Source organism: Pinus tabuliformis, chromosome X, assembly GCF_031772625.1.
Source record: "Pinus tabuliformis cultivar Carrire ecotype Pingquan chromosome X, CPIR1, whole genome shotgun sequence".
In the NCBI taxonomy this organism is placed as follows: domain Eukaryota; kingdom Viridiplantae; phylum Streptophyta; class Pinopsida; order Pinales; family Pinaceae; genus Pinus; species Pinus tabuliformis.
The window spans coordinates 1,525,480,634-1,525,499,740 of record NC_142308.1 but is presented as its reverse complement, the minus strand read 5'-3'; the positions used below and the strand labels follow the sequence as shown (position 1 = coordinate 1,525,499,740).

At 38.5% G+C, this 19,107-nt stretch overlaps 1 protein-coding gene across 1 annotated transcript; it reads right to left on the bottom strand.

The window, feature by feature from the left end:
- Positions 1-16,072: 16,072 nt before the first annotated feature.
- Positions 16,073-16,948, bottom strand: LOC149145854 (F-box protein At5g49610-like). Its single transcript, XM_089452582.1, has one exon. The coding sequence runs from the start codon at positions 16,946-16,948 to the stop codon at positions 16,073-16,075; it is 876 nt and encodes a 291-aa protein (XP_089308708.1).
- Between the last annotated feature and the right edge of the window lie 2,159 nt (positions 16,949-19,107).

The window sequence follows — 19,107 nt, the reverse complement described above, 5'->3', positions numbered from 1 at the left end:
TCCTTTGGTTATTTGTAGGTTTCGAATGAGGGAATCGTAGTGGACAAACCAGTTTTCATACTAGACCAATGAAATTTGTATCTTAGATGACAATTAGTGGACTAGGTTAAGGTCCAGCGGGACAATTATAGTCCTAGTTCAACGATTTGGGAGGATGCCGAGGAGATACATCACTATTTTCCTTACATATTCCAAGTACTTCGAGATAAAGTCTATTATTAAGAGGGGGTGTATGTAGTGCCCCGCTCTAGTTGACTGACAATGCTATGAAATTAACATTTATTTAGCCCTAAGGCCCACACTTTATTCTTTGAGGACCTCAGGTTGAGGATCCAGACACATGACTCTATTATTAGTGGTTGTGATGTTTATGTATGTTATCCATTGATATTATGATGATGATAGCATTAATGGTTATGCATGTTCTCTATTGGTATTGTGATGATTGTAGAATTAATGATTATGCATGTTCTCTATTGATATTATGATAACTGTAGCATAAATGGTTATGTTTGTTCTCTATTGGTATTGTGATGATTGTAGCATTAATGGTTATGCATGTTCTCTATTGATATTATGATAACTATAGCATAAATGGTTATGTTTGTTCTCTATTGAAATTATGATGATAATAGCAGTAAAGGATATGAATGCTCTCTATTGATATCATGATGATGATAGATTTGATGGATAGGTATGTTTTCTATTGATGTTACGATGATGATAGCTTTGATGGATATGTATGTTCCATTGATGTTATGATGATGATAGCCATGATGGATGTGTCCCCTATGTTAGCTACTTACATTAGTTCTGGTTCACAATGAACAATGATGCAAATGAATAGGTGATTTTGATTATGCTATTATGGAAATGACTAACAATGAGAAACTTTCTTACTGATGATTATTGAGTATGACAAGCAACCACCAGAGGCACTCGCATATGATGAGTTGACGACACATCATTTGATGAAAATTAATATTTTTTCTTTGAAATTCTAAGTCAATTTTGAAACCTGATATATATATGTATGTATGTATGTATGTATGTATATATATATATATATATATATATATATATATATATATATATATATATATATTCTGATGATATGTTAGTGGTTGCAAGCACATATTAGTTGCTTGGCCGAATGACTCACATATGGGTGATGGGGTTGTACAATTGGATGGAACTGCATGGGAGGGGTGGGACAGTGTCCCTGATCACACACGCTAGCACTCCTACCGTGACTTGGGCTGGAATGGTTGAAACACCTTCGCCTTGAAGATCACGATGTCGTGAGGGCATGTCCCAAATTTGGGCCACTCATGAGGATTTCACCGGGGGTGTGTGCATCAAGACGGATTCCTTGATCCCCGGCACCATTAGTATCAATATGGCAGGAAACATAAGAGATGATAGTGGTATGCGTTGTTGCACCTATACTTTCCCCTTGTAGCCACTGGATGCTTGAAGGGCAAGTGGCATGGAACCCTTGGAACTTCAAGGGAATTTCTTGAAGGGCATGACCAACTTGGAACCGTTGGCATCACAAATAAACTATTAGGCATGGCACCCTTGGAACTTCAAGGGAAGTTCATGAAGGGCACGACTGACTTGGCACCCTTGGAATAATTAAAAATAAATAAATTAATAAATATAATCAAGATATGAAAACTCTGTAAATTCACATCAAGTGGTAATTGATGTAAGAACCGAGGTAATTAAATCAAGAATAAAATTTGGGTTAAGGGGATCATAGGAAGAAATAAAATATTTTACCTTGAAAACTCTACCCTTCCCATGTTGGAAAATATTAGGTAGATAATGTACTTAAGTAACTTAATTAGGTAAAAGGGGGAAAGAGGGACATAGATGTAAGTATAAATATTAATCCTAAAATAGTTAAACCTAATTAAGAGAAGAGGGTGGTGAATTAAAATAAGATTAATAAATTAAATTTTAGAGAAATTTAGAGAACCTCCATGTGGCAACAACCAACATAAGAATATCCATCTAAGAGGCAAATTGAGTTAAATTAGGGAGTAGTTAGGGGATCAAATTTGTGACTTATCAATTGAATTTAGTAATGAACACAATCTAAGGAGTAGAAAAGGGGGATCAAGAGACAACTAGGAGAAGAAATAGGAAGTCTTGTTGGGGGGGAGGAAAAATATAATTCTAAACTAAAATTTAAGTAAATAATTTTGGAGATCCTTGGTGAGAGAGTGACACATGGGTGGGTGAATAATCAAACTATTGGATTAACAAAAATAATTAATTATGCATGAAATGCCAAGTGTCACCTATGAAGACTCCTATAAAAGAAGGGGCAGGCCATGGGAGAAGGGACTTTTCTTTTACCCTATTGTTGGATGGATGAGACTATGTCAAAGTAGTGACTACAAGCTATAGTGAGTTTGGTGAGGTAGAGGACTTTAGAGAGGGGACTCTTGAGCCAAGGAGTGCTCTCCTCTACCAGCTAATACATTTCCTCCATTGTACAACCCCATTGCAGCTCGGGGGTCCGCGGGGAAGGAGAGTACCCAAGGAGTAGGCTAGGAGGTCAACCAATGGGTCATTGCATTCGGATTAAGCACGTCAACATTCACACTTGGAGGTGACTGACAATAAAGGAGTGCAAGTAGCGGCAAGTCAAGATTGAATCTCATCTCCTGGTGAATGGTACCTATGTTATTATAATGTTCTTTTATATGACTTCATTATGGCTTTAGTTAATAACATGTAAAATAGATGATATGTTCAATGCAGTGAAATTCAGGGATGTTGTATATAAGTGCTTAATATTTTTGAGTTCCCAATGCTAGTTTCTTATGGTTGTATTCTTAGTTAAATAATAATAATAATAATAATAATAATAATAATAATAATAATAATAATAATAAAAATTAAAATTAAAATTAAAATTAAAATTAAAATTAAAAATTAGGGTTGGTCTCTCCAGTTTGTACAAGTCTGAAATTGTAGTGTTTGAGCTCACACGTGCGAAAATATATTGTTCTTGAGTTGTAGGGTTGGTTCGTGGAAATCTTGGCTGCAATCACTCACTTGATAGGGTATTTCCTATATTTGGAGAGCTTCAGCCACACTCACTATCACTGGGTCTGTGCAACTATGATCTTTATTCTATTGACCGTTGACCACAAAATTTGAAGATTTTGACTTTGATTAGACTTGTCTACAGGGTGCATCTATTGGATATTGTTTGATTGGATTTGGGATTGACATTTACTCTTCATTGGTGAATTGGAGCATTGTACTCTCTTTATTGAACATTTTATGACAATCTAATAATAAGAATAATTTGAAAGGGTTTTCCCTGTTGTGGGGTTTTCCCTGTTGTGGGGTTTTCCCTGGTATTTGACCAAATCCTTGTGTCTCTTATTGTTCTTGATTGCCTTCTACTGTATATTGCATTTACTGCTCTATATACAATTTCTATTGATCATTGGAAGATTAAAACGTGTTGAAAGATTACTAATTAAATAAAATGATTGGGCTAAAGTGATTGTAACAACATATAACAATGGAAAATTAACAGGGGGGAGAGAGAGAGAAGGAGAGATGGAGGGAGATAGTGACAAAGTTGGAGGGAATAGGGGGAGAGAGAGATGGGGGGAGAGATAGAGGGAGGAAGGAGAGAGACAAAGAGAGAAAAAGGAAGAGAGAGAGGAGGGGAGATAGAGAGGGAGAGAGGGAGGAAGAGAGAGATGAAGTTGGAAGGGGAGAGACATGGAAAGAAGAACAAAGACATAGAGAGATAAAGGTGGAGAGAGGGGAGGAGAGAGAGACGAAGTTGGAAGGGGAGAGACATGGAAAGAAGAACAAAGACATAGAGAAATAAAGGTGGAGAGAGAGGGAGGGAGACAAGGGGAAGAGAGAGAGATAGGGAGATATAGAGATGGAGAGGGGAGAGAGGGGGAGAGAGAGAAGGAGAGATGCAAGAGATATTGAAATATTTGGAGGGGAGAGAGAGAGAGAGAGAGAGGTGGGAGAGAAAGGGAGAGAGAGGAGGAGAGAGGTAGGGAGAAAGAGATGGAGTAGGAGGGGGAGAGAGGGAGGGAAGAAGAAATACATATATATAGAGAAAGGTGGAGAGAGAGAGAGGGATGGAGTGACAAGGGAGAGATGAGAGAGAGGGAGAGAGAAAGAGGGAGGGGGAGAGAGATAAATATATATGGAGAGAGAGTGTGTATGTTTTAGGGGTGAGATAGAGAGACACAAGAGAGATGGAGGGAGATAGAGATATAGATGGAGGGGGGAGAGAGGGAAGAAGAGAGAGAAAAAGGGAGAGAGGAATGAAGATAGACAAATCTTGGGAGAGAGAGTATTTTATATATATATATATATACATATATATATGGCAGGGTGAGAGTGTTAATTTAGCATATCAGGGAAAAATTCCCTCATTTGGACAACCTTCCTCATTAAGAAAGACCCCTCCTAGCCCTTGGAAGAATTTAATTTGATCAAGGAAAAATTAATTTTTAATGTGAAAATCCAAAAGTGCACAAAAGTTCAAGGTATCTTTAAAGATAGATTGGGTCTCCTCCAATGCATATAAATAGAACTCATTAGCACCTCATATGGATACATCACACACTCAATAATTTTTCTTCTGTTGGAGGTTCGATCTATTTGAAAAATTGTAGGTCTTAATCCACATTTGCGAAGAGGAGAGAGAGAAAATTTCAGAGGGCTGAAATCCATCTTTGACTAACGTTGAATTTTTGTGTTTGGGCATAGTTTGACATGGCACTTTTTGGACTGTTTTGGAGGCCGAATTCTTGGGCACAAAGATCGAGGTTTTTTGGGCACTTAGACTACAGTTGACTACATATGTGACAATTGACTTTCTCTCTCTATTGACCAAGTTAAACCAAGTTGTTTGGCACTGTTTTGAATTCAATTTGACTAGCTTAGAAGGCTGAATATTTTGACCTTTGGCCGAGCTATATTGGAGGTGTTTAACCACTTAGTTTTGGACTGGTTAGGGAATCTTTGACTATTGTTGACTTTGACCAAAATTGTAGATTGCACTGTTTGACTAGATTTGACTTTTGGGCTCATCTCTTGGATTTTGTATATTGGTTGGTTGGAAAGTCAAATTTGTTGACCTTTGACTCTTGATTGGTGAATTGGATCATTTTACTCTCTTTACTGAACTTTTTCTGACAATCTAATAAGAAGAAAAAATTGAAAGGGTTTCCCCCATGTGGGGTTTTCCGCTAGTCTTTGACCAAATTTAGTGTCTCTTGTTATTGCTCTTGATTGTCTCTTACTGTTCATTGCATTTACTGTTCTATCTACAATTTCTATTAATTATTGGAAGATTAAATTGCTTTGAAAGATTGCTAATTGAAGATAATAACTGGGCTAAAGTGATTGTAATAACATAGTACAATGGAAAATTAACACGGTATCAGAGCTAAGGTGAGGACAAGCCCAAGGAGACAAGAGATAAGAGCAATCATCTTTGAAAGAAGCTGAAGGAGCCTATTTGACTTGGTCAAGATATCTACCTCTTACTTTAAGGATTCTGAGAAGCTGAGTGACTCATGAAACTTTGTTTCTTGGAATATTAGGTTGGAAGTGATATTGGATGAAAATGATGTCTTGGAATATGTGGAAGAAAAGCTTCTTGTACCTCCAGAAAATTCTCATGTTGCTGTCAAATTCAAGTACAAGAAAGGTGAGCTCAAAGCCAACAAAATTCTCATTGATGGTTTGCAAGATCATTTTGTTAGGTAAACTTGACTCAGGATAGAGTCAAAGTTGATCAGGTTAAACAGTGATGGTTTTGGGGCACATGGTATTGTGCACCCATAGTATTCTGGCCGTGGTATTATATGTAATGGAGCTTATAAAAGGCTAGAAGGACTTCATTGTAATGCAAGACCTGGAGGTGAGTGGTGAAGGCTCAATTGGTTGGATTGGCCAAGGTTTTGGCCAATGCTAATGAGATCTTATTAGGTTTGGTTTTTCCCCGGATTTGGGGGTTTTCCGGATAAACATTTGTGTTTATGTGTTTATGGTTGTTGCTGGTTATTTTTATATTTATTTCTCTCAGTAATTATTTATGTTATGTAATTTATTCCTCTCACTCTAGCTCTTACCCCCCTTAGAGTTTTTACCTGAGGTATTGTTAACCCGATACCTCCCTATCACCTAGGTCTAACCCAGACTTTACCAGTGATCACCGAGGGGTACACATGCCTTACCAGGTCTTACAGTAGTATGCCCATTTACATGCAATAATTTTGACTTCATTAATTTTTTTTTTATTGCTGCGGTGTTTCTGATCCATCCTCTCTCAATTTGATTTGCTCAAAAACTTCTATCAAACCACTCCAACTGCGAGCCCGACGAGAACCTCTTAGATTACAGCACCGGTGGCCTCACGTAACACAAAACGAATAATTTTCGAAGCCGCATGAACAATTTTGTTCTGCTGACCTTCTTTAAATAGCCGCATGAATCCCGAACAATTCGTCAGCGTGTTCCAAACCGGTAAATATCACAAATGCACTGTGATCCCTGGCAGTTACGGCACTATCTTCCGCACATTCTCCTCAAGGTTCTTCCGCGTACGATTGTTCCACCATTAGTTTCCAGACCCAGTTCTGTAAAAAGGATGCATTGATCTCATCAGGCACTATAAACCCCTGGCATCAAATAATCCCTTTGAAGCCAATATCTGGCTCTGATACTAGTTGTTAAGAAATTTACAGCATAACATAAATAATTACTGAGAGGAATAAATATAAAAATAACCAGCAACAACCATAAACACATAAACACAAATGTTTATCTGGGAAAACCCAAAATCCAGGGAAAAACCCAACCATAATGAAATTTCATTATCCTTGGCCAAAACCCTGGCCAATCCGACCAAATGAGCCTTCACCGCTCACCTCCAAGTCTTGCATTACAATGAAGTCCTTCCAGACTTTTATAAGCTCCATTACATATAATACCACGGGCAGAATACTATGAGTGCACATTACCATGTGCCCTAAAACCATCAATGTTTAACCTGGTCAACTTTGACTCTATCCTGAGTCAAGTTTACCTAACACATTTACTTGTTTATGTTGGCAACATGGAGAAGTATAAGGATATTTATGACAAGCTGGTTGGGATGTATGAGGTCAAAAACTTGAATCACATCCTCTCCTTGAAAAATCAACTCAAAGAGATGAAGATGAAAAAGGGAGAATCTATACAATCCTATGTCATGAGGGTATCTCGCCTGAAGGTTCAATTGCAGATTGCATGAGAGCCTATATCTATTAAGGAGCTAGTGATGGTGACTCTTAAAGGTCTTCCTCCTATTTGGGAAACCTTCATTACTACTATAAGAAACGATAATGTACTCTCAACATTTCATGAGCTCGTTGGTAAATTAACTCAAGAGGAGACCATGATGATTGCCAGAGGAAGGATTCAAAAGCATGAAGAAGGAGATCCCTCTGCCTTTTTTGCTCAAGACAAGAAGAGAAAAGTAAGAGGAAGACCATATGGTTCAATAAGGCCTTCCCCTAAATCGAAGGGATCCAAGAGAGGAGGAAGTGTAATTTAATTCTTTAACTGCCACAAGCATGGTCAATATGCTTGAGAATGTTTGGAAAAGAGAAATGATTCAGGATCCAATTGCAACAATAATCGAGGCTTCAACAACAACAAGTTCAATAATCGAAGAAGAGGAGATGATTGAATAAGAGGAGATGATAGAAGAAGGGATGATAGAAGAAGAAGAGTTTCTTCAAATGATCACGTAGAAGGCCATCATCCTCAAAAGAGGTCAAGAAACTTCACGTATGAAAATAATGCAGCTATTAGTCAATTTGAATATATACTTTCTTATGCTCTTTCTCAGTTCCGCCCCTTCAAATTTGTATGATAGTTGGTTGGTAGTGTTGATGGTGCTGGACCCACCAACATTCAGGGGATCACCCCGATATGGAGTCCCAACTAGAAAACACACCATTTGGTGAGGGAGTCCCATCCGGTATGATGGTCCGATTTCCATTGTCTTAAGGATTTGCCTCAAATCTTGCTTATCAGCACAGGAGAGTCATTTTCTATTTGAGAAGTGAGGTTCATGTGCCTGGTGAGTGCTAGTGTACTCGTGTCGATGGTTCATTCACTGTAAAGGGGGAGGGTGAAAGTGAGTCCCAAGTTGGTTGGGATGCAGTCCCAACTCGGCTAGGAACACACAACACAACAGGACATGCACAACTTTTGGAGGAGCAGTCCACACTGATGCGCCAGTCACAACATAAAAGGTAAGATAACACATACAACACTCAACAGATGAGTCCGAACGAGTGCAATGATTGTTACAACAAGCTTCATGTGAAAGGTCTGTTTGATGTCCGTGAGAGTAGTCTACACAGGTGAGAAAATGTTAACAGCATATACAACACATTTCCATTAATAGATTATGTACTACAAGTGGGTCTCTTGGACTTCCACGTTACATTACATTGATTGACAACATAGACCATAGTAGATATGTGGGTGACATGACTCATGACATGACTCGACATGACAGTGCTGGTACATTAGTGCTATTTCTGGAGTGCATGTTGAGCTTCAGTGCTGCGGGGTGATGGATGTTTTCATGGTGTATAACAACTTCACCTTCGCATGGTGAAGTGCAGGAATCTTCGATGGTCTTTGGTTTTCTTGATGAAACTTTGGCATGTTGTTCCTTGCTTGCATGTTGGAAGGCTTGATAGGTTCATTTGTTCAACAAAGGTGCATGTTCGTCTATTCATTTGTTGGTGAGCACATCTCTTCACATGCATCGTTTGTTTATCCATTGGTGAACTTGTCCATCTACATGTGCTCCCTTCATTCATCCCATTCGTTGTCTTTCCATGTTTGTTGGTGTACTTGTACCTGAAGTCACTCATGACGAGACAACATCAAATCCAAAACCTCCTAGTCTACCATGACACATGATCATTTCGGATATAGGTGACAGGGAGAGGTAGCAAGGTTGTGAAGCAGGATGATGGGTTCGGGCAATGCTGATGAAAAATGCGCAAGAGTCACTGAGTGATGGAGACGGGTGATCTAATTCGGCAGTGACTGCCTACAAGGTCTGGCTCGGCTGGGAGGCAAAATTGCACAAATTTTTGGAGGGACAGTCCGGGCTCTAGGAAGGCAAGGTAGGCAGGATCTACACAGTTTCTAGAACAAGAGGATAGCAGGGGCTGGAAGGCAAAATTTGTGCAATTTTCTGGAGGAACAAACTGGGCTGTAAGGAGGGTTAGCAGGCAGGGATTGCAATTTTTTTTGGGAGGAACTGCTCAGGAGACTGGCAACCAAAACTGTGCAATTCCTAGAGGGAACTGACAGTTGGCTACTGGGGTCACTAACAGCCAAAACAACACAATTCCCATAGGGAACAGGCAGTTGGCTGCCTGGTCACTGGCAACAGAAAACTGCGCAATTCCTGGAGGGAACTTGCAGTCTGCTGCTAGGAGCTGCTGGTAGAAGAAACTGCACTAAGGTCAAGAGGCCGACTTGTTGATTATCTCTCTACAATTTCTGAGCTGAGATAACTGTTGTGCAACAGAAGGTCTACTCATGAAAACTGTGCAATTTCAAATAGTGGTCAACTATCAAGATGTCTAACTAGGAAAACTGCGTAATTTTCTAAGGGATACAAGGACAGGAACTTGGTGTCTGTCCAGCTTGTCTGCGCAATTTCCTCAGTCAGCTGAGTGAGTAAGGTTAGTGGCCTTTGTGCAGTTTTTGAGGGGAGTTAGTCCAGGGGTGACTACTGGGTCTGACTGTTTGGGTGGCCAGCATGAGATTTGATTGAATTGCTTGTGGGTAGCACAACTTGAAAATACTAGCTTGGTGCTTCTGTACTGTTCTGGTTGACATTCGATCGACTCGATGGTAGGGTGATGGTCCGACTATCAAAGGAGGGTCTGGACATCAGAACTTCAGTAAAAATTATTAAGTGTGTGAACGATCGAAAGATGCATAGGTGATCATACACACTCACATGACTCAATGACGAAATGACTCAAACCATTCAGACACACGTGTTCAACATGACTAACCGACTATGCAAGTGTCAAGTGTGATACTCGTGATTAACCATTCATTGATCGAGACGATGCTTGCGCGAAAGTGAATGTGACTCTGTGTTTGAGTGTGATATATGCTTTCATAGCGAACACAACAAGCACATACAAAGTGAAGGCTTTGAGCATAACCAGAACATGGTCGCAAGCATAACTTAGACACCATGATGCAGAAAATTGAATGAAATGAACAAGCAAGGCGGATGAAAAGACTCCCACGGGCTCAAGGAGTGATCCTGAGGGTGTGAAATCATCAAGTGAAACTCTCAAGGGAGGCTCCGAAATTGCTGCAGACCAAAATTTTGGATTGTGGTTGTAGCCACTATAACACTTGGCGACACATTGGTAGAACTCTAGCTTATCTGTTTTGGTTCATTGCTAGCGCAGGGCCTTGGTCTTTCGGGGAGTATTGAATCGCTGTGCAGGTTACTTTAGCTTTCCCATTTACCCCATGGACATACATGGTTCACCCTTTGCCAACTGGGTCAAACAAAATCAAAAGTTTAGCTTAGATCTCAGCATTTCGAATCCAGGAAGGGTAGTTTAGCTCGTGAGTTGAAGATTTTCAGAGTATAAGTTTTCATCTCTGGTGTTGCTCTATTGCCAATAGGCCTGAAAAATACCCCGGTGGGGTCACGCAAGAACACACACATTGCTCCACTACCAAGGAGCCTAGTCAGTACCCCGATGGAGTTGAATGCTACACCTCTCTGCGCAGGAAGCCTTTCTCTTCTTTCGCCTTTGTATTTTTCAAGAGCACTGTACATAGGCACTTATTTATTTTTGGGGTGGAAGAGGGATCTTGACTTATTGAGAGCAGAAGAGGTTGTTCCTTCAAAGAATCATGTAAGACCTCTAACATAGGTTTGCTCGTTTAGATTTTCCCCTTCTCCATTTCTACTAGTTGGATGAGCTTGAACACATAGAGTAGAAGCCTGAGTACAGGCATGGGGCTTCCCAGTGTGGACATAGGTTCACGGTTGGATCAAAACTTCCCTTGCAGATGGTTCATATTTTCCATCAAGACTTCATTGGCTGAAGGTTACAACCAAGCATAGAGAAGGCAGACACAAGATTTTCCAAGTGCTGCAGTGTCACAAGTTTCTTTCAATTTCAGCCACATACTCTATTCAAAAGCCAAAATGTAGTAGTCAACAACACTTTTTTTTGGAAACAAAAATAATAATATATCAAACAAACAAAACGAATGTGAACAAAAATAGTAAGTAGAATCAAACAAAGCAAAAACAAAGATAATATGCAAAGAAAACAGGACGAAAACAACAAGTAGCAAGCAGAATATGTACATGGCACGGGTGCAACCTGACCTACTGAATATAATGCTTGAGATCTTGCCCATTGATAGGAAGGTTTTCAATCCTCCTACTAAGTGGTTGCAAATGATATTTGTGTGGGCCAAGCTTCTTGTAGACCAGTGCAAGTCCACCAGGCTCCGCTACCAGAACCTGGTGGCATTTCAAAAGACCTTCAAGTGAAGACTGTAAGGGCCTAACTCCTATTATTAGAGCCTCAATCTATTATACATTAAAAGATCTATTTTCCTGCTGATTTAAAAGTAATAAAATGAGCTTATTAACCTTCTTACATAGCTTTAAACATTTAACATCTTATCATTTTATCATAAGCAACATAACTTAAGGTGAGCATTCCATTAATATCAACTTAACAAGAGTAATCCATGGAAAAATACCTGTTCCGGCGGTTGATGGTGATACCTTTGTCTTATAGCTCCAGCCGAACGCTCCTTCTGACCGACCCAACCGGATTTACCTCCCAGCCAACTAGGAAATAAATTCCTAGCCCAGGAAACCTCCACAGGTTCCCTAGCCCTCCGTGCCCAAGTCCAACCAGATATAGTGTGTCCTCAAGAAGAATGTGCAAAACTAGATAATGATACTTTCCTCCTCTCAACCCAAGAAACCTCCACAGGTTTCCAAGGTCTCCCAAAATCATAACAAGGCCAAACAATCACAACCAACCCCCACAATCCTAAGCAAGACTCCAACTTCCCCCCTTTTCTTCCTTCCCCCTTCCCTTTTTATACCCTCTTTCCTCAACCACCTCTCATTAATGTCATTAACTCTCACCCATCCTTGGTTGACTTCTCTTCTAAGCTAGGAGTACATTTGGAATTGTGACATGAATATAAAATTGAGAATTTAATGGGAAAGGATCATGTCTTTTCCCAAGTAAGTCTGAAAAGTACATTTGGGAATGTGAAGTGTAATTACATGGAGAGGACCATGTCTTCTCCTTAGTAAATGTGAGGGTACATTGGGGAATGTGAAATGAATAAATATATATTGATGATAAGATGGAGAGGACCATGTCTTCTCCTTAGTAAATGTGAGGGTACATTGGGGAATGTGAAATGAATAAATATATATTGATGATAAGATGGAGAGGACTATGTCTTCTCCCAAGTAAATGTGAGGGTACATTGGGGAATGTGAAGTGTAATTACATGGAGAGGACCATGTCTTCTCCTTAGTAAATGTGAGGGTACATTGGGGAATGTGAAATGAATAAATATATTTTGAATTAATGGAAGGAGACCATATCCTACATAATATTCAAATTGAAAAGGTAAGTGGGGAATTTGAATAATGGAAATCATAAATTTATTTTAGACCAATATTTCTCAATATTTTCAGATAATGTAAATATTAACACAATTTGTAGGATAAGATTTAAGTGGGGCATTACATACACCCCTCCTTCAGAAAACTTCGTCCCGAAGTTAGAATGAAAAGATACAAGGAGTTTGAAAGCATAGCAAACCAGAGAGAGTTATAGCATTAAAATTCGATAAGTCAGACAATGGCATTACTTCCCATCAAGAGTCTCCAACTGATCTATATCTTCCTATCCACCCTGGCCTACTTCCGTTCCCACCCTATCCATCCTCTGCTGCTCTATTAGTGGCAACGGCCATACTAACCACTGATAAAACCGACATGGTGGAAGCGTCGAATACCTCGACCAAACTTTCCCCAGCAGGCATCTGGCAATCGTCATCACACGTCTAGGGGGAGCGTTCAGCTGTCCTCCCCACGATTCCAGGTTTCGGAGGATACACGGTGGGAAACACCTCCACCCCTCCTTCAGAGCACGGACCACACTACAGAGCTGGTTGGACTTGTCATCGAATAATCCAGTCAGGTCGTCTTGCCACCTGTCATTTGCATTTTACTCGTGTCATAAGAGTGTATATCAAGTAGATACCAAATGCAATAGAACAATGTACATCGTACCTTTCCTCATTGGTTGTCTCGACCTTCCCCAATGGAATAGTAGATCTTGGCTATCATATGGTTCTTTCCAATCTGTAGTTTAGTTCTCATCCATGCATATATATAACCACAAAATAGATATAGATACATGATCTTAAACATCATGTTTATTAAGCCCAGTGTCCACTTGTCAATTTTTGTTGTTCATACTGGAATTAAATCTTACATCAGATAAATCATAATTTCACTAAGTCATCGATTAGATAAATCATATCTATATAAGCCTATATGACGCAATAATAACTTTGACAAGTCATGCACTAGATAAATTGTAACCAAGTAAGTCATACATTTGGTTATACATCCAACATTTCCATCATCAATACCAAATCCATCAATTGATTTTCAAGTGTCCAATCAAATGTATATAATGTTCATAAATAACAACATGGAACTGCACAATAGAACCTTAACATATGTGGCTATCTATGTTAAAATGGGCATCATAAACGCTCATGTGTCATCCTCGTGGAACCCCTCAATAACAATTAGAGTTGAAACAGATTCAACTGTCCATCATGGAAAATAGAATTTGAACCCGTATATGCTATAAGGTGGTACCAAAACCAAGATAATAGCAAGCAACAAATTAGTGCACTATCAATTCCACTAGGAGGTGTTAGTATAAGTTTTATGCATATAATTTCTTTAAAACCTTAGTGAATAGATAAGTCCCAATCTTCCAAACCCATTTAATTAATCTTGAAAATAAAATAAAAACTCCAAACTTCAGAACTGTTTCCAACATGATTTTCATACTTTATTTTTTTTTGTAAATTGAGAGGAATGTCCTGTAAATGTCAAAAGGTTCAAATTTATTATATATTTAATCATTGTTTACTAGTACTAAAACAATATTGTGATATATATTGCAGCTCACAATATGACCAGACAGAAAATAATTAATGAACGGAATAATTTCCTTTTCCCTGTTGCTATTAGTATTTCCTCTAAATGGCACTGCATTTCTAAAGATGCCTACTCCTTTCATAAGTGGCCAGTGACCACAAAGTTGCGAAGAAAGTTGAGGGTCTTTTTATCCAAAACTAGCAACACATTACTTTTCAGGATATTTTTATTCAACACTAGAATAAGGGTAAAAGTGTATCCTAATATTTTCACTAGAAAATTCTACCCCACTAGACCATCTTTGTAAGGCCTCCATCTGTTATGCACCATGCAATAATTGTTGGCATTAGCTTGCTATTCAACTTCCTAAATCTTTCCAAGATAACCCCTGCATACTTGGTTCGAGATATAAAGATACTTTCATTTGTTTGTTCGACTTTAATACCAAAAAATATCTCAATAAGCCCATTTTTGTTATTACAAATTCTTTCTCCACTGCTAATCTAGATTCTTCTATGGATAGATTATTTCCTGTAAAAATAAAATCATCTACATACAAGCAAATAATTATAATTTCACCTTCATTGCTAACTTTGATGTAAACTGTTTGGCTTCCTGCTACTTTTACTAAAACCATTGCTCAATAGTTACGAGTCAATGCAGCTATACCAAGCATTTGGCAACTGCTTGAACCCACACAATGCTTTTCTTAACTTATACATCATTGGGAAAAGTTGATTTTACGTCCATTTGATGGACTTATCATTTGTATTGAGCTACTATTGCCATGACAACTATAACGGTTTCCATTCTTTGTACAATAGCAAAGGTTTGATTATATTCTCTTCCATATTGTCATTTGTACCCTTGACTACAAGTTGTGCTTTGTGCCTTTCAATTATGCATTATACATCATTCCTGGGTTTATAAACTCACCTCACACTAATAACTCCTTTTTCTGCTAGAAGATTTACTATCTCTCACGTCTCATTTTCCTCAATTGTTTGGATTTCTTCATCCATGTCATCACACCATTTTCTTTCTTTTACTACATTCTCAAAATAAATAGAATCAGATTAAAAAAAATATAGCAAAACTCACAAAGTCATTATCATCATCTTCACACTTGGATATCTCATATATTTCTTACAAGTAGAAAAGAGTCTTCATCTTGATGCACAAGATACCATTTTCCCATCAAGCTATGGTACACTACTAGCCATCTCAAAACTGCAAAATAAACACCAAAAAGCCTCCAAATCTTCTTCTCCATTCATACCTTTTACTTCTCTTTTGCATATAACGATGAATAATCTTCTTCTCTATTCATACCTTTTACTTCTCTTTTACATATATAGATAAAACAGCTCTGCAAGTTTAGAAACTAACTTCCACAATTCTAATTTAATTGTCAATAAAGTTTCAGGATCCATAGTTTGAGTAAATGAAAAATGTTACGCTGGTAATATATGATAAAAAGAAAGAATATATTCATAAACCCAGCACTTCAATTATCATCGAAATTTAGAAAAAGAACTAGGAGAAATAAAACACAACCATCTAAAATTTCCTAAATAATGGATCAGTATATAAATCATGGTTGAGGCCACCATAAGTTGTTAGATTCGAAGGCTGATATCGATACTCGAATTGGTCGTTGAGACATGCGAGGCCCAGGGAATCTCAATCGCTATACTATCAATTTCCCATTCCAGTTATATATCGATATATTCATTTTCCGATCCATTACCATTACCAACCCACTGCTATTAACTGCTACTGAATCCAATAATGGAATGCTGCATTTTGCCAAACGGTTCTTTTTTTTACATCACACCATACTTCTGCTTCATTCAACTTCCATATGCGAACAGAGTCATGGCCCTTGTGCTCCACTAGCACCACTTGCCCATTGTAATCCCCTAAATTTTCAGGACTAATCCTTTTGCATCTCTGTGGCAACGGGATTTCTGTCCACAGCCCGTCGGCAATATTGAAGGCTACCATGAGATTAGGGATGGGATTCGGAGAATTGGGAGGCAGAGACACCCAGTAAAACTTGCCATTACAGAAGATACCCTTTCCAGTAGGCCGAATATGGTCCGGGACCATCATGGAAACTTGAGTCCAGGCGTTGGATTCTGAATCATAAATACACATCACAATTCTTCTCCTGCTACTAGAATATCTGCCCAGCAGGAGAGTGCAACGCCTTGTGGAACAATCGAAAGCCAATCCATTGAAAACGAAAGCAGGTATTGGAGGACGAGGCAGCTGTACCCAATTCCTGGCACTGGGAATGCCTATGGAAAGATCCAACATATCCCCTTTTCTATGACAACAGAAGATGCCCTTGCAAGTATTCACAACGACGTGATTGAGCAAAGGAACTTTGTACATGTCTGAACTGCGTTCTTCTATAACCCAAGAATCCACGTCATCTTTTGGATTCCAATGGATCTGAATAAAAAACCCAGGGGTGGAGTACAGCGACCAAATTGGAACAAGTCCTTCGAAGGCATCACGGGAAGACAGTAGATGTTTCCACTGTTTGCACACAGTCCTCATTTTGCCAAGAACCCTAATGGGCAGCCTCGCTAAAATCATATGCAACAACTCTTTTGGGATCCTTTGCCATATTTTAGCTTCCATTGCTACAATATTTCTATTTCACAGAAAATATAAGAAATATTTTTCTTCCTGTTGAGGCTGCAACTCTTCCTGGAAACCTCCCAGCACTTCTGCGCAGTCCGCTCTATTTTTCAAGATCCAGAATTACCTCAACAACATACACAAAGATCATGGCATTCCAAAACACCACACTACATATTCATAAGAGCAACCTTTACAAAAGCATCTGACTGAAATTCATTCCTAGTTACATAACTATGAATCAATTTACCTTCTTCTAGAGTTTCTAAATGATCACAAGCTTAGAGCACACCTACCACTGTAACTGAGTCCAGAATCACACCCACCAGCTACAGCTGATGAAAGAATGCGAATACCTCCTTATATGATCTATGATTTCTCAGTGCATAACCGAGAAGCATTGTAGAGCATTAAACCACACTCAATTTAGATGTTTTCTCAACATTTGGCATGAACCTCGACAGATCCAAATTTAGGATAGAAGTGATTTCATCCACCACAAAACGTTGGAATTGAACCCATTTATTCCTATATGATAATGAACTTCTTGCCCTATTGCAAAGTTGATATGTCACTACAATCCTAGTACCAATGGGAACGTAAAGTCAATTGGAAATATGCCTTCATTTTACATTTGGTACTACAGTGTAGGTGTTTGCCCGCTCAGCCGGTTTGTGGCAAACTCTCATAATTACATTCCATGGGTTAATATTTTTCCTAGAATTTTATCATAAAATAGTCGGTCATCTCCTGGACTGCCATACTTGGCATACATGCTTACGATGTTGTTATCTCAAAATGGATTTGTTAAAGGCCACTTATAACTATTTGGGTATGATGTTTTTAGCTCTCTCAGGGCGCACGGATATCAGCATAGGCTTGCAATAGAGCAGCATTAGGGTCAATTAGTAAACCTCGATAGCTCTTGTCATACAAAATATCCATATCCTCCTTCAATGAACGATCGTTGCATTTGTCATGGAGGTTGTTGTTATTGTTTCATTGTGGTTTGGGGAGAAAGGATGAGAAAGTTAAAAGTGGTGATATGCATGATACGTATGTAAGCGTTCCAGTAATCTCTTAGTTCAAAATCAGCATAACGTAGGGAACATTGTGTAGATGTTGTCATTGTTAACTATAAGTATCCATTGAGATTGTGAAATCCTTCAATGAAAATTTTTTATTGGGTAGAATCATACTTGAGGAACTTAAAAACACACATGATTCAAATTGCAATGAAATAAACCCAAAATTTTGATATTCCTGAAAGGACCTTAACTGTGATGGTTCTGTAATTGACAGTTTACAATTGAGTATTAAACCAACCAGTGTGCAAGCATTCGAGTGGTCCACTGAATTGAACCTAGAAAGTCTGATCCTACTTTGATAACATGATATAGTGAACTAATCTCCTCAACCCCATCCTTTGAATACTATAATGCCAACCATTGCCTTCTACATATATGGCAGGTTTGAATCTCCTCAAATAATATTAATGTTCCTATCCATAATTATCCAGATTGGCCAATATGCCAACTAATCTACCTTTAGATATTCTATTGTATGTTGTTCTCAAAGTATACCAAGGGTTCTTTAGTGGGTTCTATTGGAAAGTTTGGAAACAGTAACCAAGAGGGTTTTTTTTTTTTTTTTTTTTTTTTCACTCTATAAGAAAAATGAGGCCAAATTTCTTGTATCTGAAGATCATTTATGCCATCATTTTCTGCCTACTCATCAAAGATAGGAGAACATGATTCTTGGGAAAACTTGGTATGAAATTTGAGTGCTAGATGTTTTAGTTATTTCACTGAAAGTTGGGCTCAGAAAGAAAGAATTGTTTACAAGGATTTTGTTGATCCATGTCAGAAGAGTGAAGCAATTAAAGAAGTTCAGAGCTCAATTTTATAGGTCTGTTATGGTGTCCACCACTTTTACTTCATTATACATTTGCAGTAAATATGAGCTCTAGTTTTTTCTATAGTACTCATAATTGTTTTGTAATTCATATTTGCTATGGTAGACGAAACATGCTCTCTAATATAATAATGCAAGAGTTTCTTTGTCAGGGAGAGCAATAAAATATTGCATAGAGACATTTCATGAAAAATGATGGAATTGTGGCTTTTAATGGCACTTCTTGACAAACAGTGAACCCATGT

Excerpts from the sequence above, each read along its gene's own strand:
- LOC149145854 (XM_089452582.1), bottom strand. The coding sequence starts at position 16,948 with ATGGAAGCTAAAATATGGCAAAGGATCCCAAAAGAGTTGTTGCATATG.